The sequence below is a fragment of the Triturus cristatus genome, chromosome 2_1 (assembly GCF_964204655.1).
Source record: "Triturus cristatus chromosome 2_1, aTriCri1.1, whole genome shotgun sequence".
Taxonomy (NCBI): Eukaryota; Metazoa; Chordata; class Amphibia; order Caudata; family Salamandridae; genus Triturus; species Triturus cristatus.
Window position 1 is genome coordinate 999203710 of NC_140581.1, and position 24086 is coordinate 999227795.

General features: G+C 45.7%; 1 protein-coding gene across 1 annotated transcript in view; it reads right to left on the reverse strand.

The window, feature by feature from the left end:
• The window catches only part of ADAMTSL1 (ADAMTS like 1), a 731209-nt gene that overhangs the window by 149415 nt on the left and 557708 nt on the right, over positions 1–24086 (reverse strand). Inside the window, exon 15 of the mRNA XM_085634733.1 lies at positions 19913–20042. Within this exon, the coding sequence (XP_085490859.1) occupies positions 19913–20042 (130 nt within the window). The remainder of the gene's footprint in view (positions 1–19912; positions 20043–24086) is intronic.

Here is a 24086-nt window from a genome sequence, read left to right on the forward strand (position 1 = left end):
GGCGAGTCATCTCTGTGCATGTTCGGTAACTGGAAAATGCTCAGATACAATTGGGACTACCCTTCTATGCATGGGCTTTGCTCCCAAGCAAATGAGATTTTCCCCCTAATTTCAATGTCTGGACGTGTGAGTGCTGTTACAGACCCCATGCATTTAGCATTAAATAAGGTTCTGTGAGAGGTCCTTTGCATAACACCAGACTATAGTCTCTGCACTGCAAGTAGCACAGAGTGCAGTTTACGCTGGGCTTGAAGTTTCTGTTCTGCAACTTAATGTGGGAAACATGAATTTTACGGTGCATTGCTCAAGAGGGCTTATACGCAAACCTGCATAAGGACTTTCTTGTATAAAAATCCTGATAAAGGGGCTTAAGTCTTGGGGCAGCGTTTTAATAAAAAATGATTAAAGAATAGCGCTTATAAACATGTGCAAAACAAATGTGCAGTTTTGATGAAAAATAAATGCATTCTCTAAAACAACGGCAAAGAACAATACGACCTGAAAAGGGTAAACATAGCAGGAATTGGCCCGGATTGATGGTAAACCAACAACTCTTAAATTAACAAAAGATTCCAGTTGAAGTAGTCACAAATGAATATTATATGAAGAGCTACTGAATTTTGCCAGATCCATATCTAAGAATAATGAAAAGTTACCAAATTTGTAGCAAAAGTTTGCATTAACAGTTAATGTGTTAAATAGGCTCATATTCCACAGGATAAACAGGGTGAAATGCATTCCATAAAAGTTCAACAGCACTTCATGGAAATGCTATAGGAGACGAGGCATCCAACTATGGCAAGAGTACACATCACTAGTAGGCTTATGACATTGCAGTTGTAATAACAATTTCCTTAAGAAAAGGTGGTATCTATACAGAAGACGGTAAGGGAACAGGAAATGTCAAGGGAACCCCGGTAGGCAAATGCAGGCATTAAAACGGCTCAATATCGAGGCCTATTGTGAAGTAATTAACTTTATAGGCAAAAAAAAACCAATCGGTTCCACAATGACTGTAAACACCGTTAAGGTAGTCCATGTCAGCGCTGTAGTTCCTGTTTGCATTAAACATGATTTACTTAGTCTTGCATCCCCTAAGAGTTTTTGCGTTTTCAACCATGTTATGTTTTTGTAGCTTTTCCATTCAGCATATTAATCTTGTATAGTACTTAAGTTGTCTCTAGGTTCCTGTGTGATTTCAGGTTGTGAGTGACTGTAACAGGCTACAATTGAGATCTCTAAATTTGAGGATGAAGGCTGTCTGTGAGTTTCTCACATTGCCTGTCAGTGGGTCATAAAGGGGTTCAGACTACATGTTCATCAAATCCTTGGCTTCACTGAGGATCCTACAGGGCAATGGTCATGTGTGCAAATGGTAATTGTGATTCTTTGTGAAGTGTGTGAAGGAGGTCATTATTTCGACAGCTGTCGAAGTAATGACAGTGCAAAACTAAAAGAAAATGCTGTGCTTACAGGTGAGTGGGTGGGTGCATTGCAGTTGTGTGGGGGGTGGCGAAGTGAAAGAGATGCAGGGAAGTACATGCAGGAGAGGGTGCTGAAGATGAAAGAGAGTGCAAATGGAAGATTTCAGAATGAGGTAATGAGAAAAGTGGCAAACAAAATGTCTAAAAGAGAAACTACAGAGGAAAGTAGTGTGACTAGAAGAACAGAAGTGCTTGAGACACACAGAAGACCACTAGCCCTTCCACAGACTTTCTAATGTTGAATTCACCTATATTTTCAAAACGGAACCATTTTTTAATTATAAATATTCATAACAAAATCATTGTTGTTACCCATTTATCTGATATTCCTAACAGACATTAGCGAAGCCAATAGGTGTGGTTTGTTTCAGGCTCATGTCTGTTACTGTGTGATGTCTTTGATGGAAGTTCACGGAGAGGTACCAAACAACTTTTGCAGTGGTCCTTCAATTTCCCAAGACATGTTTTAAGCCATGCCCATAATTATAAAGGTCATGGCCCTTGGTGGAAAGGTGTCAGAGTTACAAGTGTTAGGCCACTCCCTTTTAGAGAAGCCCTCCCACCACAGCTTTTTTTTAATCTCACTTAAAGCGCTGCAATAGGCTTTTATAAATACCATGGACAGCAGCAATTGCTATCAACCTCAAAAAGTTGAAAGGCACAGCCAACCTAGCAGAATTTGAAACTCTGACCAGAGAATTTCACCCAAGTCTCTGCACCATATTCACACACACAGCTATAGAATTTGAATGTTTGTGCCTGAATAAGCTTCCCCAAATCTTACATGTCAAGAGCTTCTCATGATGCCGATTAATCATGCGGTACTAGAGTTAGACCATGAGCAGCGCACTATAGAAATTTGTGTCTCGTTTTAGGTTGTGACTGTAGTTAAAACTTCTGTTCGAGAGGGTCCAGCAGCTGAGTGTGGAGCCATACAGATCTCAGAAACAAATATATCAGAGTTCATTAGATATTAAAAATGTATACTGCTCATGTCCACTCCAAAAAGCATCAGGAGCGAATACATAAAATCAGTGTAACATTGAGAGAAGAGAGTGAAGTAGGGAACACTCTTGAAAGACGCAGTGGAGGGCACTGACAGATGCATCAATGTATGTATCTTTATGATTGTATCTAGGGTATGCCTCCTTGTGTGTCTTTCATACTGCACTAGACACTTGAGCCTTTGACAACAAAATGGAAGAATCTTGAAATACATACTGCTTCATTATTTTACCCCTTTTATTGATTCTTCATAATTCTATTGGGACCTGAAAATTTCTGATATTGTAGGATCAAGAACCATTTTTTTTGTCTTCATGTGCAGAAATTTCCTAATTCAATGGGTTCAAAGGTTTCATACAATTAAGGAATTTGCATTAATCAATAAATGCTGCAGCAGGTGTGTAGGAAAATGCTGGAGTTTGGCTCACTTCTTAGGTATGAATAAAATGCACAGGTTGTGATCATTACCGGATGTGGGTGCAAATGGGAAGTTTGTTTGCATGTTGATGGCCACATGGCTACAACTCCATTGTGCCATACTTGACGATGTCGTGCTCATACTTCCAATCCCGCCTTTTGAAGAAGCCAAATCACTATCTTTGTATAAGTACTCAGAGAAAAAAAATGCAGCGAGTGATCATCAGACTCATCAAATAGACAAATGCTCTCTGGTATTGAAAGGAGGGCCAGGAGGCTACTCTTGGGGGTCCTGATTGAGGAGCTGCTGCTTCTGCCAGGTCTGCTTCATCACAGTATTTGCAGATGGCACGCCCCTGGTAGACAGACAGAGAACATCACAAGACTGCTCAACAAGTTGTATTGCAACCTGCCTTCTCCATTGAAGTACTTGAATCCCCCCCCGGTGTTTGTAGTAAGAACTCTGCAAGCCTGTACATCTCCTCCCTCAAACACAAGCCACAAGTGGACGGCACTTGATTGGTTGAGCACCAGATCATTGCTCTGGTCCACGATATTGCCAGAACAGCTCACAACCTCAGTTTCCTTTTGTCTGGTAATTCCATGAGTGAAGTGTTGATCCCCTGCTCCTCTCACTGGCAGCCATGATGCATTGGTTGATCTGAACATGAGTTTAGAAGTAACCCCCTTCTTTAACAATTAATATGATATACATGAGAAGCTATATCTTGCTCAGAGTGCTTCTGTGGGTTCTTTTCAATCTTCTACGTCAAATGAATGAAAGACATTTCCATGTCTAGTGCATTGGCCAAGCAGATATCCTGTAGTAATATTTCAGAGTTATTGTGGCTAAGGCGTCAGCCTGTCTTGTCAAACATTTGGAGAAGTTATTCTTTGAACAATTGCATACCTACACTTATGTAGGCTGCAAAACAGCCAAAATGGCCTCTATAATGTGAATTCTCCATCTCAAAATCTTCAGACCATTTGCATTTAAAGTCAGGTGTAGTTACACCATAAAGAGGAGGTTAACAGTCCTTCAGTTGCAGCCTCGAACACAACTATAAGCTAGAGAGATAGGTATGAATGTGCAGATATGTGCCTGGAGAAAAGCCTTTAATGAAGGCCTGATGGAAAAAATGCATTTTGACAAATCTATATCTTTAAGAATGTATTTATTTTCTTTTAGAGGAACAAGAGAAACACCCAAACCACCTTACATTCCATGCCACTCCTTGCCTCCCTTTTTACTGGCCATCTTTTTAGGTGTGGCTTGATAACATAGCTGTCACCGGACCTTATAAGATCAACAGGAAAACACTTTCAGAAATACTATTGAGAGAAGCATCAGGCTCGACCCACATCTAGGTTATTTTGCATACAGCATTTCATTGGACGGAAGTTGTGTGCTTCCACTGTATTACACTTTTTGGCTTGTGGGAAAGCTCATGCTGAATACATCCCCAATACATCAGTACTGTGTTGGCTATGGTGCAATTCAAGGGTTTGGTGTTGGCTCCCTTTTTTTGGGGGAATAGAAGATCGGCACAGTGACAATCCTTGTTAGACCCCCTTAGGAGGGACAGTATTTTGCTTTGCCAAATATAATTTTGTACACAATTGTAATTTTATGATTATATGTCCGACTGTACTACACTACAGTAGGCCTGATTCAGTTTTGCTGATAAGTCAATCATAAAAGAGATAGGCTAAATTGGTTCATTAGGAAACGTTATGTCTGATGGGCTGATCTGCTTTTTATTAAAAGTTATGATAAGGGCAGTAGGTTTGGCTTATTTATTTTGAAAAGCATTTCCTAAAGCAAATATGCGTTTAGCTGTGGATTGGGATCACACTGTGTTACAAGTTGTAGACTGGTAATTGTTACATGAAGTTTCACAGGTAACCACAATAGGTTAAGAGTTTTGGTGTTGGTAGACCCTCTGACAAACTCTAGGGATAGAAGATTTTCACATTAATAATCCAAACTGAATCCGTTTTGAGATGGGTCGTTTCGCCAATTACAATTGGGTATATATTATTAATGTCAAAACTGCGTGCATGGCAGCTTATTGGTTAGCTGGGAAACATTATGTAAAATCCATAGGTCTGAACTGTTTATTATGAAAAGTTCTGAGAACCCCAGAAGGCCTGGATTTCATATTGTAAAAAGCAAGTGTTAAACGCAATAGGATTTTAAGGGTGAATTGTTATTATACTGTGCTAGAGCATGTGGTCAGAGAATTTGTTACATATAGAAGGCTAGGTTTTTGGTGTTGATGACACACTCAAACAAAATATGGAGATAAACGACTTGGACTATGAAGATCCTTCAAAGGCCCTCCTAAGAGAAATTGTATATTGTTTTGACAGGTGTCATTTTGTAAGTTTGAATTTTGCTATGGTGCTCCTGGTGTTTGCCTTGTGGTAAGGCTTTGCTCAGGACAGTAGACCCGAGTTGGTTATGGTGACAAGTCAATGATGAAGGCTACTGGAATTATGTGATGGAAAGGGCCAAATTATACAGCAAGGGTGATTAGATTATGTGACTCTTGCCACAAGCGACCAATTTTTAAGGTGTGTATTAAAGTCAATATTATAAGAAGCGTATTTAGCACCGCGTTGTTTCATAGCAGCTTTAATGTTACAGTACATTATTTACACGTGAGCGCAATTGTGTATATCTGATACAGCTACCTTCCGTGTTGTTAGGTAGTTTAAAGCTTTCATTAAAACCACATTTTGAATGATTTAGAAAATAAAATATCTCCATATTGTGACTACAGCGCGGTTTAGCTCCCGAGAGTGGTTCAAAGGTTTAGTCTTCATGTGTCAACCCCGTGAGGTAAATTGTTGTTGGAAGCTTGTTATTTTCGCTGGTCCAAAGATACCGACTGACCTAGACAAGAACCACTGGCGAGGCTAGTAAAAGGGGGCGAAATAGCTAAAAGGAGAAAACAGTAACCTGTGTCTTTTTCAAATGCAAAGGATATTTCTAGCAGAAGGTAATTTAAAATGGCGGTGGATTTCCTGCACCTCTCCAGTGACACTCGCACTTTGTGTTCTGCTAGCTACCGAGTAACAGAAAAAGGAACATGTTACAGGAAACAACTTGAAAGGAGCCTTGCTTTTGTAGCAAGCACATACCCTGTCATCCCGGTCTGTGCTGTATATTTTATGTGCTCACTGAGACGCCAGAAAATGTTTTTAATTTTCCCCTTTCTTTCGTCTGATAATTTTAGAATTCAAGTTTTTTATTGCGTGGTTGTGAGATCAATTGTACACAGCTTAACTGCCTACATCAGACTGCCGGCAGAGCACAAAGCAAGGAGAATGACACAGCGTGAAGGTCTACATCCCGGAGGACGACCCCGCGTTTAATTCAGGCTAAGGTAAGATGCGGGGAGGTAAGCGGCGAGGAATACAGCCCCCATGCTCTATGTCTGCGTGGAAGCCACAGCTCTCGCCATATATAACGCCCGACCACTGTTTGATCCATAAAATTCCAGTGCTTGCTGGAAAGAGGTCGGTTTCATTCTACAATGTAGCGGAGGCACGCCGCCTGGTAATAAGCGCCCACCAAAGGGACCCCAACCCTCCCTGCGCCTTAGGTGAAGATACAAGCGCCAACGCAAGCCGTGGCTTCTTATTATCCCAGAAAAACCTATTCAGAAGTCCTTGTAGTTTTCGTAGCATTCCCGGCAGAGGACTCAAGGGGAGCATTTGAAAGATATACAAAATGCGAGAAATCACCGTCATCTTGACTGCCGCCATCCGTCCGTACCACGACAACTTGAGCCGCATCCAAGCCATCAAAGCCTTGGCCATCTACTCCATTAATGAGGCATAATTAAGAGCGGCTGTTCTAGCTGTGGACGCCGCCAGCCGAATGCCCAGGTACATAACATCCGAATGCGACCACTGGAAAGGAAAGTCTTGCTGCAGGTCCGACACCTCAGCCGCCGGCATGGAAAGATTCAGAATTTGTGATTTTGTAAAGTTGAGTTTGAACCCCCGCCACCGCCCCAAAGGCAGTTACCGAAGTGTGGACCGGGGCTGTGTAAGCGAAAGAATGACATCATCGGCATACATGGTGATTTTGTGCTTATCAGCCCCAAATTTAAGGCCCACAATGTCAGGGTTTGACCGAATACGCTGGGCAAAAGGCTCCATGTAGAGCGCAAACAAGAGTGGGGATAAGGGACAGCCTTGCCTCGTGCCCCGGGCGACGGGGAAAAGCGCTGACTTACACCCATTTACTCTCACCGCCGCTGTGGGGGAGGCATACAAGCAACTGACCCATCGAATAAAGTTATCCCCGAAGCCGCGCAGCACCGCAAATAGGTACTCCCAATCCACGCGGTCAATTGCCTTCTCCGCGTCAATTGAGAGCAGGCAGGCCTGCGTGCGCGATCGGTGAACATGATCAAGAAGGTGCAGAATACGCTTCGAGTTATCCCCACCCTGACGCGTCAGAATGAAACCGGATTGATCCGGATCAATAATATCATCCATAAGGGGGCTAAGTCGAGCAGCCAAAACACCCGCGAAGAGTTTCGCGTCAATATTAAGGAGGGAGATTGGCCTGTACGACCCACACTCCGCAGGATCCTTTCCAGGTTTAAGAATCACAGATACAGCCGCCTCAAACATGGAGGGCGTCACCGCCCCAGAAATGAGAAAGGAGTTAAAAAGCCTTGTTAAAAGGGGAGCCAGCTCCCTACAGAACGTTTTATAAAACAAGGCCGTGACGCCATCCGGGCCCGGGGACTTAGCAACTTTTAGGAGCAAGATCGCCGAGACCACTTCTTCAACACGGATGGCGGAGTAAAGCGTGGCTGCCGATGATGCAATTAAAGGAGTGATATCGCAAGCCCGTAAGTAGTCCTTTGTGTCCTGCGTGGGAGTATCATCTTTCGTATAAAGGCGCTGATAAAACCGGTGAAAGGTCTCAACAATGAGGGCATCCGTGGTATGCTCAAGCTCATTCTGGTCCCGAATAGAGTGAATTGCAGATGCTTGCGTTTGCGCCCGCAGCCTGGGAGCAAGCATCCTCCCACACCGATCTCCACTGAGGTAGAATTTGTGTCGCAGACGCAGAAGCGTATGCTCTGCCCTATCTAGATCTAAATGCTTTAGCATACGCCGACGCTTCTCTAACTCTCTCCATACCCTTGGCGCACCGGTCCGCTTATGGACAGCCTCCAATTCTCCCACTTCCCGCTCTAGCTCTGCACGCTTCTCTCTGCATAGCTTCGCGTAAGACGCATCAATCGTTAGGAACTCACCCCGCACTACTAGTTTCAACGCTTCCCACACCGATGCCAGGGCCGTACCCTCCTGCTCATTCTCCGAGATGTAGTGCACAATAGTATCTCGGACGCGCTTAGTGATGTCTTTGGAATGAAGAAGGGAATCGCGAAGACGCCAGCCCGGGGGTGTTGACCGCACGCATCGCGCAGGAAGGAGCACCGAAATAAGAGCATGATCCGAAAGGGAGTGGGGAGTGATATTCGCTGCGTGCAACAAAGGGAGAAGGGACGAAGAGGCTAAAAAGTGGTCAAGGCGCACATATGTTTTGTGTGCCGCTGAGAAGTAAGTGTAATCACGCGCATTCGGATGCTGAACTCGCCACACATCACACAGGCCGCAGGTAGTCAACCACTGCTTCCCAGCCTGCGACAGCGCACCAGCCTGAGTAGATCGCTGCTCTGACCTATCTAAGATAGGGTCCATTACCACATTGAGATACCCTCCAATCAAGAGTGCCGAATCAGGGGAGGCAAGCACCTCAGACAGGGCCAGGCACAAAAATGGCTACTGACGCTCATTCGGGGCATATATCGACCCAACTGTCAAACAAGCGTCGCCCCATTGTATCCTGACAGCCAACAGCCGCCCCCTTATGTCTGCCACCGTGGAAACAACTTTACAATGCGACTTTGCACTAAGAAGAATCGCCACCCCACTTTTCTTAGACGGCCCGAGGACCAGAACTGCTGCGGGAACCGTCTATCCCTCATGCGCTTAGTATCCGAAGCCAGCAGGTGGGTTTCCTGGAGTAAACATACATCACCCTCAGCACTCTCTAAGAGGGAGAGGATTGCAGCTCGTTTGATAGGATTATTCAGCCCCCTTACATTAAAACTAACAACTTTCAAGTCCTTACCCCACACAGTAATCGGGAAACGCCGGGCTAGCTATCTGCTCTAGATCGTCCCCCCCAGAGGCCACGCGGGCCAGCTGACTCAAACCAGTGAGGTGCCGTGGCAACCCGTGAACTGATGCGGAGCCCCAAAATAAAACCCAAGCACCCCCTGTACAACAAGGAAACAAAACCCCTACAAAATACAAAACATTGAGCAAACCAAAAAACATGACAAAAGTTTGTCTCAAAGTTCAGGGTGTGGGGAAACGTGGCGCAAGCCCAAACCGCCACCGGTCATCCGCAGTTGTTAACTCGACAACTCAGTCGCGGAGAAAATCACTCACTGGCAAACATCTCCTCACTCTGGCGCCAGCTAAAGCACCCAAGTGGTCGCCATAATGAGTAACTCAAGGTGTTGCCGGCTTGTCCGTGGCCTGCGATACGGAGGAGAGGACAGCCTCACGTTCCAGCCTGCTAGCTGCCAAGTCAGGAGCAGGGCTCGCCCGCGGTGCTCCTACACGCCGCCACCCAGAGGAGCGACGGCATCTGCAGGGGGGTGATTCCCCGGCTCCCGCCCCGTCGGCAAGCTTTTCAATGTGCAGCAGGTCAAACGCTTCCTCTAGAGAACGAATCTGGTGCAATGTGCCTTTGTACTTGAAAATGAGTCGAAACGGGTGGCCCCAGGAGTAAGCGATTTGTTGCTCGTGAAGGTGGCTGGTAATGGGCCTAAATGCTCTGCGCTTATTAAGAGTGGAGGCGGCCAAATCCTGGAAAAGCATGTGTTGGTGACCACGGAACTGCACCGGATTCATATCCCGCGCCCTACGCAGGATACGTTCCTTCAGTTTAAAGTTATGAACGCAAACAAGGATATCGGGAGGGGGAGCGTTGACACCCCGCGGCAGGCCTACTCGATGGACCCGGTCCAACTGAATCTCCGTTGACTCCTCATCCCCGAGAATCTGCAGAAACAAAGCACTAACGTAGGCCCGCAGGTCGTCGCCCTCACCCTTCCAAGGAACCGCACAAATCCGAATGTTGTTACGTCTGGACCGGTTCTCCAAATCTTCCACGTGCGCCTGGAGCTCCCCGTTCTGGTCCCGCAGATGCAACATTTCCTGCTGAAGCTGATGCAGATCGTCCTCCCTGCTGAGATCGTGTTCTTCCAGCATCGCAACCCGCTCTCCAATGTCATCGACGTCCTGCCGCACCTCGCGCAAGTCAGCAGAGAGTTGCGACCGAAGGTCCTGAATGTCCTCCTTGATAGCAGAGAAGAGTTCGAGCATAAAGGCCTTGGTCGCTGGCGTGTCCTCCTCATCCACCGCTGGAGCCCCGACTGCAGGCTGCAGGGCCGACGAGCCTGCCGGCTTCTGCATAAGGTCTTTTAGAGACTTCTCCCTCTGCCCACAAGACGTTGACATCTCGGCTCCTGCGTGCTTCTCAACTCCCACAACTGCCACCAAACCGATGCCAAGCACCTGAGCTCCCAACTGCACCTAAACCGGCCAGCTAGGACAGAGTGCGCAGGCCAAGACTCCTCTGGGGCGGCGAGAACACTGCACTTCTCCTGCCGTCGCACCTCTGCAGCTGGGTATGCGCCTCTGGGACAAGCAAGGCTCACCTCCGAATCCAACCGCTACTCGCAGGGCAGTCAAGGCCAAGGCACACGAAGACCTATAGAGCCAGGACGGCCAAGCCCGGTCACACCCCTTACGCAGAATTGGGACCAGTCCCGGGGGGGCACAGGACACAACAGACCCAACCATCCATCTCCGCAGGCTATCTCATAGGCACTTGGTTGATGTAGAGACGCTGCTTGCAGACCCAACAGGCGTCAACACTCTGTCCTTCAGGGCAGCACTAGCCATACAGGAGCCTTCAGCCACTCCAGCGGCAGCACGATAGACGGAGCGACCAGGCCACAGCAAAGCAGGTCCTACAGTCTCTGCCAGGGAGGCCCAACCTCCTGTCCACAGTCCGGGCCTTTGCGCGCTTCTCCTCTGTCACAGGCCCAGCGCTAGATCAGCCACTCTACCACAGCCACACGTCAGGCCCCACTGTTAGGCCCCGTGCTGCTCCTCACCGCCGCGGGCCTTCCCGCAAAGCGTAGCTCCGTCTGCCGATGCGCGGACCGATGCCCTCCAGCGCCAGCACCCGATACTCCTTACCTTGCACTTCCCAAAGGGGCCGCGGTCACCCGCAGGCTGCTCGTGATACTCAGGGCTTAACAGGGTGAATCTCCGTGGCAGACTCCAAGCCCCGCCAGGCCTTCGGGACTTCAGCCGCCATTTTGCAGCCCTGGTCAGGCCGTCACTGGCGCACACAGAATGGCTCCCAGAATGGCGCCCGCCACAGAGCTCCCCGGGCGCCGTCACACCAAGCTCTCTCCGGTACCGCTGCCACACTGAGCGAGTTCCAAGCAGCCAGAGAGGTGCTCCGCCACCACACACCTCAGACGCCAGTCTCACCGCTGACCTCCCACCGGGTCGCAGCAATGGCCGGGAGGGATACGCCACGCGAGAGCAGTCCCCAGCACCGCGGCTCAGGACAAACGCCACCACCAGGTCCGGAACAGCTATTGGCCAGCAAGGGACCCGCCGGTAAGAATGGATGGGCACCAGAAGGGGAGATACCGCAAGGCTGAGGAACGGCAGCGCCGGAGGGATAGAGACTCACGTCCTATCTTGCCGCCATCTTGGCCACGCCCCCTCGTCTGATAATTTTAGCAAACAGAAGAACTGGCATGGGCTGACTTTGTTGTTGAAGACTTCTAATTTGTAATAATGAAGTTCCAAGCGTAGAGGTGATGAAGTAGACATAGCTGAGTAGTGTCTTTGTAAGTTATTTATTAAGTCCATGACATCAGTGGTAGCAGCCCCACCAGGAGCAGCCTCCCTGCTGCTCAGCCCATCTTCAACTCTCAACACTCACACCAAGCACCCAAGTATTCCACTCATGTCCATCACACCAATATTCCACACAGAACACTCACACTGGCTGAGCAGCTAAGAACCAGGTAACAGGGAACATTATAAACACAACAGGAAGATACTACATAATTGATAACAAAATTCAGCCGTTATCTTTTAATGGATAACACCTACAAGCCCATCCAGTGTGGAATATACTTACCTGTGTTTGCAGCTGTGTGTGGGTGTCTGTATACTGTAAAGCAGATGCACACAGTATATTATGTTATGTATTACCAATTTTAAGTGCGGGGAGGAGCAATGAACAAAAGAAGTGCATCAAGGGGGGTCATGCTGGCCAATCACTCCCTCAACTATGAAAATGAAGAGCAGACTATTCTCTGCGGATATGCACATCTGGCTTATGCCACACTATTTTTAAACATACTGAACAGGCCCATGTCTCGATTTCGAGATTACTCTTAGTAAAAAGAGAAGATTCTGCAACTTACAAAATGCCTCGATATGGCATACACCTGTTTTATGTAGAGGGTACTTTTACATTTCAGTCACGGACACCTTCCTGCTAGACCAAGGTGCTTCATGTACACCATATTGTAGCCAGTAGCTGAAATATAGCCTTCCTCTCAACTGGGTGCAAGGTTCCTGCCTAGTTTAGCAAGAATACTTTCTTATATTAGCAATTTCCTGTTTACTGCTAAAGGGACGCTCAGGTTCCTTGCTCAATTGCTAAATAAATAGTATACTCAGAACATAACTGTTTAATTGTATCTTTTTCAAATGTTATTAGGTTTTAGTGGGGTATTTGAAGAACTATATAAACTTGCCTCATATACCAAACTTTTACAATGTGTACTTAAACTGTATACATGCTTTTTTAATATGCGATGGTGCTACAACTTAGTGTAACCAAACACTGCTAGCACAAATGAGCACAACACATTCTGTAAGCCATGGCATGATGGACTGACTGTCTTCTACCTTCTTCAGGATCAACAACAACATTCAGTACTGTATTCTGCAGAAGAACAACCACCAGCTGTGTTTAAGGGTAGATGTACCTCTCTACGCACCAAGTACGGGTCACCACACAATCCCATCGCCGCTCTTAAACAAGTCAACCTGCCAAACCTGGATATGCAAACTTGCTACTCTTTATTTTACAACCACCTGGTGCCTTGTTGACCTTCACTGTGCCGAAGAAACAAACAAATACTGCAACAAACATCATGGCTGTTTTTATGGTGGAAACTAGCATCTATTTCCAGAATCATGGCAATGGGCGGAGTTGTGCAAGTGCCCGTTTCCAATCAGACAAAAGATATCTTGGCTTGTGGATTCTGGTGCCCTTTTGTTGCTAGGGTTGCACACCATGCAGAGAGTCTCCACTGGTGGAGATCCTTTGCTCGTTGGTGTTAACCAAGAAAATGAGCTCATCTCCTGGAATGCCCAGGCTGTCAAGTCCACATCTGGATTACGCATCAAAAGACGGAGGGACTCGGGAAGGACAAACTTTTCACTAGTTGTAACATGTTAGTGTTTCTTGAGCTGCAACAGGGCCTTTTTTAGCCACCTGAGGTGTTTTGTGGCCCCTGTAGATATCTCAGAGGTTGGGGCTGGAGCTGCACCCTCTTTTGACAAGGAGCCCCACTATTCTCGCTGGGTGGTGGTGTGAACACACAGTGCTCTAATAAAAATGTGGGAACACCTCCACTGCCCGTGTTGACACCTTCATCCAAATTAGAGGCATTCACTTCTATAAATCCTCCTGTGCTGTGGCAGACCACTTCTGCCGCACAAAATACCATACCATTCTATCAGGACACTAGTTCCTGCCTGAGGGCCCCCCTGGTTTGTTGTGGATTGTTGGCTCCTCTCCATGTTGCATAAGTCCATTCCAAGGTCCCTGTAAGCATTAAGAGCAATAGAGCTTCCCAGGGATCTCATTAGCCAGATCATTAACCAGAATGCAGCTGGTCCAGGGGCTCCTTCAAGGGCTTTGCGTTGGTTCCTTTCTAGGAAATTAGAGAGATCTGCATTTTTTTTAATGTAATATCAACAAATTTGGCAACATCTTCATTGTGACTATTACATGGTCCTTGGGCTTTTCCCAACTATTTCTGCCTTAGTTCTCCCCACGCATTTTGTATTGCATGGTTTGTGCTGTTATGTTGATTTACAGATAAGATGCACTCTTTCTAATGCAAAGCAGAAATAATCAGAGGTAAACCCTAGTATTTGTAGCCCAGATTTCAGAAACATCCTTCAACTGGTTTTCAATGCAGCTCCATCTGAACCATTGAAATGAACTTTGTATACAACTTTAAATCTTACACTCTGTCATTGCTTATTTTCAGACCAATTGCACATGCTCACATGAAAGGCTACAATTTCCTCCAAAATGTCTTGACTTTTAATAAAATTTCCCTTATAGTCCCCTTTTTCCCATCTCTATTGGCATCTTCTGAGTTTCTTGTTTATAGCTTTTTTTTATAGGGATGAAATAGTTAATGCACGATTTCAAAGGTTTCAAAAAACGTAAATCTTTGGAAAGGATACCTCCTGCTGTGCAATTACATCAGAGCTCTTGCCTGGAAGTTTACATTTGGGATTAGGATGAGTGACATCACTCAGGGATTCATGCTTCTCTGCTGACTCATGGCTAGAGAGCCGTTTCACTTTTATTCAACACAGATACATTTTGGAGGAAGGCTCCTGCACAGCTATCCTCTGCTCAAGCCGCCAAGAAGGTTATGTCATGCCTATGACAGGGGTGCGGCACATTGTTTCTGAGTGATCGCTGAGGCAGTTATGAAAATGACTCCACCAACGCTGACGTGAAGGACATTTGCGCACCTATGGGAAAGAGTGGCTAATGGAAAGAAGCGGTTACTTGCCCATGGGTATTCTGCGTAACTTATGCAACCAACTGGCAATGTTCTGGGTACTGTAAAAGTGGAAGATCAGGAAAACTGAAATTTTCTGTGGAAAATGGACCTTGTGGTGCCAGACAAGAGGCAGAAATCAGAAACTGTATTTGCAGAAGGTATGCTCAGTTTAGACAGCCTTTAAAAGGGAAAAGGCAGAATATCCACCTCTGGAGATAACAGCAATGCTAACACAACTTTCAATGATGGGCCATAAGTAACTATAGAGTCAGCCCACGCCCGCCCAAGGTGTACTGCTTGATGAAAATGGCACCCCTCCTGGGAATACGCTAGCGGTTCAACAAGCCGACTCCTACTGAATACACTACTGAATTAGGAGCCCAATTGTTAGAGGTATTTGTTTGTGAAAATTCAGTTTGCACATGCAAATATCTTTTTCTTGTCGTGAAAAGTGCTATTGACTAAACATTGTTTGAAACTTATAACACAATCTATATTCATGTAACAGTACCACAATGTAGTTTAAAATTATCTAGTAGTAAATCTGCTCACATGGGCAGTAAGTAGGCGTTTCAGGGCACGGGTGATGTCAATTTTTAGGAGCATCCACAAACTCTCAGATTGGTGGGTATTAACAGGTTTTTTTCCCATTCCATTCTGAAAACAGTCAGCATTTTACTCCTTTCAAGGGCTGGAGTAAATCCATTTCCATGGTGTGAACAGTTAGGGAAGACACCCAGAAATGCAAGGTGTTACATGAGGTGAGGTGCATATTACGCTTTGCCACATACATAAATTGTGTATAGTTCCCACATTACCGCATGCAGGGCCGGACTGGCGGTAGCAGGCACCGGGTGTTCTCACGGTCGGTAGGAAGGTTGGTGGACAGTTTTTGACCTGTTGGGGGCGGTTTTGTCACTGGGGGCCAGTTTTGCAGCAGTGCTGCAATACAGACATATTGGTCCCCTGTAACAAAAGCGGCAGCGATGCTTGACACTAGCACCCCCCGGGGCCGTAGCCTCTCAACCATCTCAATCCCCTCACCCCACCGCCCACCCTCACCCCCCGGGCCGGTTGAGTGGAATTTCCAGGGCTGGTTTTGTTCCCAGTCCGGCTGTGACCGCATGGAAGATTAACTTTCTTTTCTGCTTTTCTTCTTGCAGGCTTATCATCAGAGAGTCAAATGGTCAATGCAATTATAGAGATATTCGAAAGGCAATAAGTAGTTCCTTGGAGACGACTTATCGAGATCGAGGAGGTTCTAGCCAGAATGCGCATGGAGCGCATAGCCCAATCAATGGTGTGCTCCTTTGGTTCTTCTATGGAGAGATTTGGAGATACTCGATGGAAACTCTTCGATCAAACTAAGAGAGCTGGTCTGCAGACTTGCAGAATGTTCCGGATAACATTCAAGGTCCTTTCTTTTGTTTACATTATTAATATTTATAATAATTACCTGTGATGATATTTGTTGAATACTTATTAGAAGTTTGGATGAACTCCATTGAAGATAAGGAAGTGGCTCAGGGCTTGTAGTGGCTGGTGTAAGCCTTTTGCTCCAACATTCCAATGTCTGCCTTTGCATTGATCTTTTTTTTCATTTTAGGGGATGGAATGTTCTAATAACCTTATAGCCCTTCTGCCTTGGGTTACATCAGTTGTTGAAGGCCTTCTCTCTTGTTATAAGCTCTTACATGCGTCTCTGGCCTATCTCTCGGTTTGATTTCCTTTAACAACTAGTATAGCCCTCAGAAGAGGGCTTTAAATCTGTAGAACAGCTCTATACACTTCCTATAAATGCCCTGCAAGGGCCTCTGGCATGATATGAGGCATTTCTTTTACTGGTGTATCCTTGGTAACTATGCCCATAAAAATACTGATGAGATTTCTGCTTTCCTGGCTCTGCAGAAGCCCAGGTTAAGACATGGGTCTGAGGGCTAAGGGAAATCTATCCATGAATATGGAGACAGTGCTTACTTAATCTGTAAAAGAATGAGTTCTGGTGCTCAAAGATCTGTTCAGATCCACTGCCAGTGAAATTAAGTGCTAGTGCACTGAATACAAAGGATAAATAGTCTTAAATCCACCTCCGGCCTCTTTAATCCACTAGCAGATACTCACTGCCCCTTTATCTCACTCTTGCCGGTCCCTTTTCTGTCTTTCTCTTCCTCCATCTTACCGCTTTGTTGACTTCCCTTTTGTGCTCTCGGTAAATGTCTGATGCAGTAAAAATAAGTGCTGGTCCTCAAAATGAGTTCCGGTGGCTCATACTGGCAAACACCAGCTCAAATTAAGCACTACATTGGAGGCAGATTTACTCTGATCCACATCAAAGGTGTTTATCCACAAGGAAACATTTTCCTGTTGAGGAAAAAAGGGGCAATTGCATAATTAATAAGGCATTTGCACATGCACAACTGTGCACCACAAGTAAGCCTATGGAACTGTTTTTGCAAGGACCTTACTAGGAATTCATAAACCTATTCCTAAGGTACTATTCGAAATCAGAGAACGTCATGGATTTCCAGGAGTATTCTTGGCAACCTTCGAGAGTTCTAAACATCTGTACATCTAGACATGGAAATAAACCTATGAGTGCAGATTGAAAATGTGTTTAGTGAATCGGTCTCTAAAAGTTAATTGGGTGAAATAGCGCCATATATTTGCATGCATACATTGTACAAGCTTTATGTAGATTAACACTGTAAATGTTGAACTCACGTCCATCTTAAACTGAGACTTTGTGGATGGATTAAGGTTTTGATGAGGCCAAAATGCATCTGGTACTTGTGAATGATTTTGTTTCTGCTATGCTGAGGAAGCAGCAAAGACAACCTATTACAGAAAACTAAAAACAGCTGTACAGAGCTGGAAATGTTCACAAATATGGTACTAGAACCTGTGTTTGACAGAACAAAAAGCCTTCAGCTTGAAAACTGAGAACCAAGTATCTGGGGGCATGGGTCTTTATTCTCAAAGGTTTTTGGCCATGATCCACGTAACCAATAGATACTGGGACTTTTGATATTTGTCAGAGTGTATCCAGGGAAGCAACAGATGACTTCTACAGCCATGCACTAGATGGAAGCATCCGATCAGGTGAGTTGGGGTCAGCCTACCATCAACCCCAGGCTGTCCTTATTGTGTCAGCTCTTGTTGCCATATTAGGAGCTCATTGGTCTGAGAATCCAGGGACCTATATCGTATTCGATGCCCTCAAAGCCCAGACTCCTTGTGGAGGCCCTTGCAGGATATCTCTTCTAAGGCTCTCCGGTGAAGGAGAGACAAGAATAAGACCAACCAATGATTGGCCCAGCCAGTCCTGGGTAAGCAGAAGGTTTGGGCATGTGCTGTGTGTTACATGCTCACCCTATAAATCCTAATTCAGCACATGTGGTGTGCTATCTATCCTCCAATTTACAAAGGCTACCCCACGCAGATGTGCAGCTTCCAGTGCATGTTTCCTCTTTGTGTAGCCTTCTGTCTAACACAGATCAACATGCACAGATCACATGTCCGCCACGATGGAGAGGATGTGGCCTAATGGCCAGAGCTGTGACTTTAGAGCTGGGGAACCAGGTTTGATTCTGGGAGTCGGCTCACCATCCTGTGATTCTGGGCAAATCACTTAATCTTCCCGTGCCTAGCAAAATATAAATGCATCATTGTGTAACCTAACTGGTGTTCTTGTAAAGTGCTAAAATACCTTCGGGTCGAGTTCGCGCTATATAAAACTGCAAAAAGGAAAGATAGACTCCCCAGTGTGGGGCAATATTAGGGAATATTGGGCATTCACTTTCATTCACCCATTTCGGTTGGCCCATAAAATCAGAGTCAGGGCTCCCCACTTGTGCCGCCGCTTCGTGGAACCTTCTAACAACTCTGGTGTTCTCCTCAGGCTGCTGCTGCCCCTTGTGACAGCATGGGGGCAGCCCAGAAAGAGTTCCACTTGTCTGATGGATGACACAAGGACAGGGAAGAGACCCCTGAGGAACCAAGCAGTAGGTATACTGAATGGTGTATCTCGGTGTTAAATTGTAAATCACGGATTTTCTCTCACTAAGATCAAAAATTGATATTTTGGTTTGGAGTCACTTCTGTTTGATACAAATAAATTCAAGCAAAAAGCGCAACATGAAATTCCAGAAATGACGCAAATTACGTCGGCTTAAATTAAATTTTGCAGTGGTCTTCAAACTTCGATTTGTCCGAAGGCAAACAAGTCACAAATAATAGATATATGTTCATCTGTGCCTTTGGATGGGTTAGGTGCCAGTCAGCTGTTTGTACCACCTGTTATACCAGCTTAAGAGGGGGTGATACTGCGCCAGATCAATTTGTTTTTTGGCCTTTCTTAACATTTATCTTTGGCTCGCACATCATAGAACGCCACAAGTTAAAACTAACAGACTCCGCAAGAATAAACTATAGTAACACAGCTATGGGGTGGGACCAAAAGAAAACCTTAAAGCAGTCTAAAACAGTGATAGAAAGACAAACTATTAAACTGACAAAGAAAAAAAGGTTAGAGGACAATGTAGTGAGGCAGCGCAAAGGAAAGCTGATAAAATGCAAATAATGAAGGAAGAAAAAGGAAGCATGACGGAAAGACGGTACAAATGAACTCAGAGAATAAGGAAAACATTGTAAAAGAAGAAAAGGAAGAAAGAAAATAATGAACGAGTGGACAGAAGAAAAGGGACGATCAAAGAAATAAAAAAGATAAAATAAAAGGAAAGAAGGAAAGCAGAAGAACATATTGAAATAAAGAAGAAATGTGAGATGCAAGGATGGGCAATAGAAGGAAATAAAAGGAAGAAAGAATTAACTAATGGTAGTAATACAAAAAGAAAAGATGCAAATAATGTGTGAAAGAATGCCAGGAGAAACATAAGGATAAACCGATAAAAAGAACGATAGAAAGTCAGAAAAAAAAAGTGATGGATCGAGAGAAGAAGACACAGAAGGAAAGAAAGATTTAGAATGAATGAAATACACATAAAACAGAAACAAAACGTGAAAAATGTTAACCAAGCCTACCTTGGGGGGCAGGGCTCCAAGTTACACACTTTCAGCAACGGTGGAGGACGCCGGCTGGTCACACACAGACTGACATCTACTGTCTCCCTTGTCTGTTTGTTCAGGCAAATGACCACAGCCTCTTGGACACCTGCACACAAAAACGTTAATACAAAAAAAGTAAGGATAAACATTATAAACACATGTCTAAAACGATATGCAGGCTGTACGCTCCCGATGACATTTTTTTGGGAAAGTTAAACATCATATCAATGAATGTATGATGGTTATAGCTTTTAAAAATAGTTTGTAAAAATCCCCTTTGTAAAATGGTAGAATATGAAATAAGCTGATTGTTGGAACATCCATGCATGTGCATAATGAAACCAGATCCTTTCCTGTTGGCTCTTAATTTGTAAAAAATACTTACAACGACCCAAGCTTGCTTTAATAAGGAGCATGCCTAGCCTTGATCCCTTCTTAAGGCGTGAATTCGTGATTCACCTTTGCACTGGTGCGAATCCTATTTCCCTGTCGTCCGGCCCTCTTTTTTCATTGGAATTTGAGGCACTGAACCAGGGAGTACCTCAAGGTTCCACGTTGAGTCCCACTTTGTTCAATCTTTACATCCACTCATTGGTGAAACAGGTGAGATCTTTCGACCTTAGCTGTATGAATTTTGGGGATAATACACCATTAATTGTAGCCATGGATCGGTCAGGGACTGCCTCCCTAGAGTTTTCATCACTGCATGTCAGCAGTTGCCATATGGCTGAAACAGAATGCCCTAAAATTCAGTTTCGACAAAACTGAAGTGTTTGGATCAATAACACTCAACCTATCAGATCTTTTCCCTCAGACTTTTGGCCCCATTCAAAGTCCCGTCTTTCATGCCCGACGAACATGGTGAAGATCTGGCCTTCTATCTGGAGTTTGATTTATCCCTTGAGAAACAGGTAAACCATCGGTCTTCCATCTGCTTTCTTCTGTTTCATGTGTTGAAGAAAATCCTTCCGCTTCTACCACTTTCTGTTAAGTCGGTAGTGGTGCCAGCCACCATTTTGAGTCGCCTGGACTACTGAGTGCATGTCCTGAAAAGGTGGAAAATGTAATGCTGGAAATACACGGAAAGAGGATTAACTTAGCCAGTGATATGCCCAGGATCACACTTTCCAACCACAAGGTCAGTTATATTGAACCCAAAATGGAGACCATTGCAACACAACTTCCGTCGCAATGTGACTATTCATGAAAGCTGGAGCCAATAAGATTGAAACAAAAGTGATAAATGCCTCCTGGATAAAGTCACATTACTCAATGTAAGTGTGAGCATTAATCAATAGAAACTCTGCCCTGGTTTCTTCTACAAAGCCCCCCTTGCTCTTCATGAACAAAGCTTCCTGGATTAGGAGGATAATGGTCACTTGTTCCTAAAGAGGAACTTTGTTCAAGGATCCATCTAGGCAGTCGATCCATACACCCAGGTGGTCCTGGGTGAACATATTCCAACTGGCAGCAGAGAAAGGCTGTTGTAAAAAGGACACGCTAGGCGCCGGGCACGCTGTTGAACACTGAATAGAGTAATGCCAAATGGACTTCTTAGAAGTGTCCAGCTTGCGCAAATGAAGCGAAATAAACACAATGGCATGGACCTTCATAAATAGCACCCCTCCAAACTGAAAGTGTATTCTTCATCCAAATATACGGCTGTTGCCTTTACAAATAGTGGCTTGCATGTGTTCTTCTGCATGCATCTTTTAAAATATACTTTAGATTTGACTGTTTGCCTGAAATGTATGAATGCCAAAAATGTGGGATCTAAACTAAACTGTGACAAGGAATGCAATAACTGGGAAGGACAATATGAGGACACTGGGAGAGGAGATATCCCGACACTGGGGCAGTAAATACACACTGAGACAGGGGGTTCACAATACACAGGCACAGGGAACACAAGGACACTGGGACAGGGAACACACTGACAGCTGGACAGGGAACACACTGGGACAGGGAACACACTGACACTGGGACAGGCAAAACACTGACAGTGAGACAGGGAACACACTGACAGTGAGACAGGGAACACACTGACACTGGGACAGGGAACACACTGACACTGGGACAGGGAACACACTGGGACAGGGAACACACTGGGACAGGGAACACACTGACACTGGTAGACAAAACACACTGACACTGGGACAGGGAACACACTGACAGTGAGACAGGGAACACACTGACACTGGGAGACGAAACACACTGACACTGGGACAGGAAACACACTGGGACAGGGAACACACTGACACTGGAAGACGAAACACACTGACACTGGAACAGGGAAAACACTGACATACAGTAGGAGAGGGAACACACTGACACTGGGACAGGGAACACACTGACACTGGGACAGGGAACACACTGACAGTGAGAGACGAAACACACTGACACTGGGACAGGGAACATACGGACAGTAGGAGAGGGTACACACTGGGACAGGGAACACACTGACAGTGAGACAGGGAACACACTGACACTAGGAGACGAAACACACTGACACTGGGACAGGGAACACACTGGGACAGGGAACACACTGGGACAGGGAACACACTGACACTGGAAGACGAAACACACTGACACTGGAACAGGGAAAACACTGACATACAGTAGGAGAGGGAACACACTGACACTGGGAGACGAAACACACTGACACTGGGACAGGGAACATACGGACAGTAGGAGAGGGTACACACTGACACTAGGACAGGGAACACACTGACAGTGGGACAGGGAACACACTGACACTAGGAGACGAAACACACTGACAGTGAGACAGGGAACACACTGACAGTGGGAGACGAAACACACTGACACTGGGACAGGAAACATACTGACAGTAGGAGAGGGAACACACTGACACTGGGAGACGAAACACACTGACACTGGGACAGGGAACATACGGACAGTAGGAGAGGGTACACACTGACACTAGGACAGGGAACACACTGACAGTGGGACAGGGAACACACTGACACTAGGAGACGAAACACACTGACAGTGAGACAGGGAACACACTGACAGTGGGAGACGAAACACACTGACACTGGGACAGGAAACATACTGACAGTAGGACAGGGAACACACTGACACTGGGAGACGAAACACACTGACAGTGGGACAGGGAACACACTGACAGTGGGACAGGGAACACACTGACAGTGGGACAGGGAACACACTGACATTGGGACAGGGAACACACTGACTCTGGGACAGGGAACACACTGACAATGGGACAGGTAACTCACTGACTCCGGGACAGGGAACACACTGACTCTGGGACAGGGAACACACTGACTCTGGGACAGGGAACTCACTGACAGTTGGACAGGGAACACACTGACACTGGGAGACGAAACACACTGACAGTGAGACAGGGAACACACTGACTCTGGGACAGGGAACACACTGACACTGGGAGACGAAACACACTGACAGTGAGACAGGGAACACACTGACTCTGGGACAGGGAACTCAATGACAGTAGGACAGGGAACACACTGACATTGGGACAGGGAACACACTGACTCTGGGACAGGGAACACACTGACTCTGGGACAGGGAACACACTGACAGTGGGGGAGGGAACACATAGACAGCGGGGGAGTTTCAGTGTATTCCCTCCATCAGTGTCATTCCCCGTCTCATTGTCGGTGTATTCTGTATCTCCTTTCCCAGTGTCAGTGTGTTCCCTCTCCCCACTGACAGTGGGAGAGGGAACATACTGACACTGGGACAGGGAACACACTGACACTGGGAAAGGAGATACAGAATACACCGACAATGAGACGGGGAATGACACTGATGGAGGGAATACACTGAAACTTGGCCATAGAACACAGTGTAAATGGTGCAGGGAAGACAGAATACAGGAGCCCTGAGGCATTAAATGCATAGCGACAGTAAGATGAATCCATTGACACTAGGACAAGTAATACAGGTTACCTAGATAAGGGGTCAGGGAATACAGGGGCAGTGAGTCAAGGAATAGAGAATACACGCACAAGGGCAGTAAAACACTCAAACTGTTAAATGGAATACAGGAGACACAGACAATAGGGCCAGGAAAACAGAGACACCGACTTGCTCAGCTGACTCAATAACAATCATCTAAACAAACTTGCACAAGATCGTAAATAAT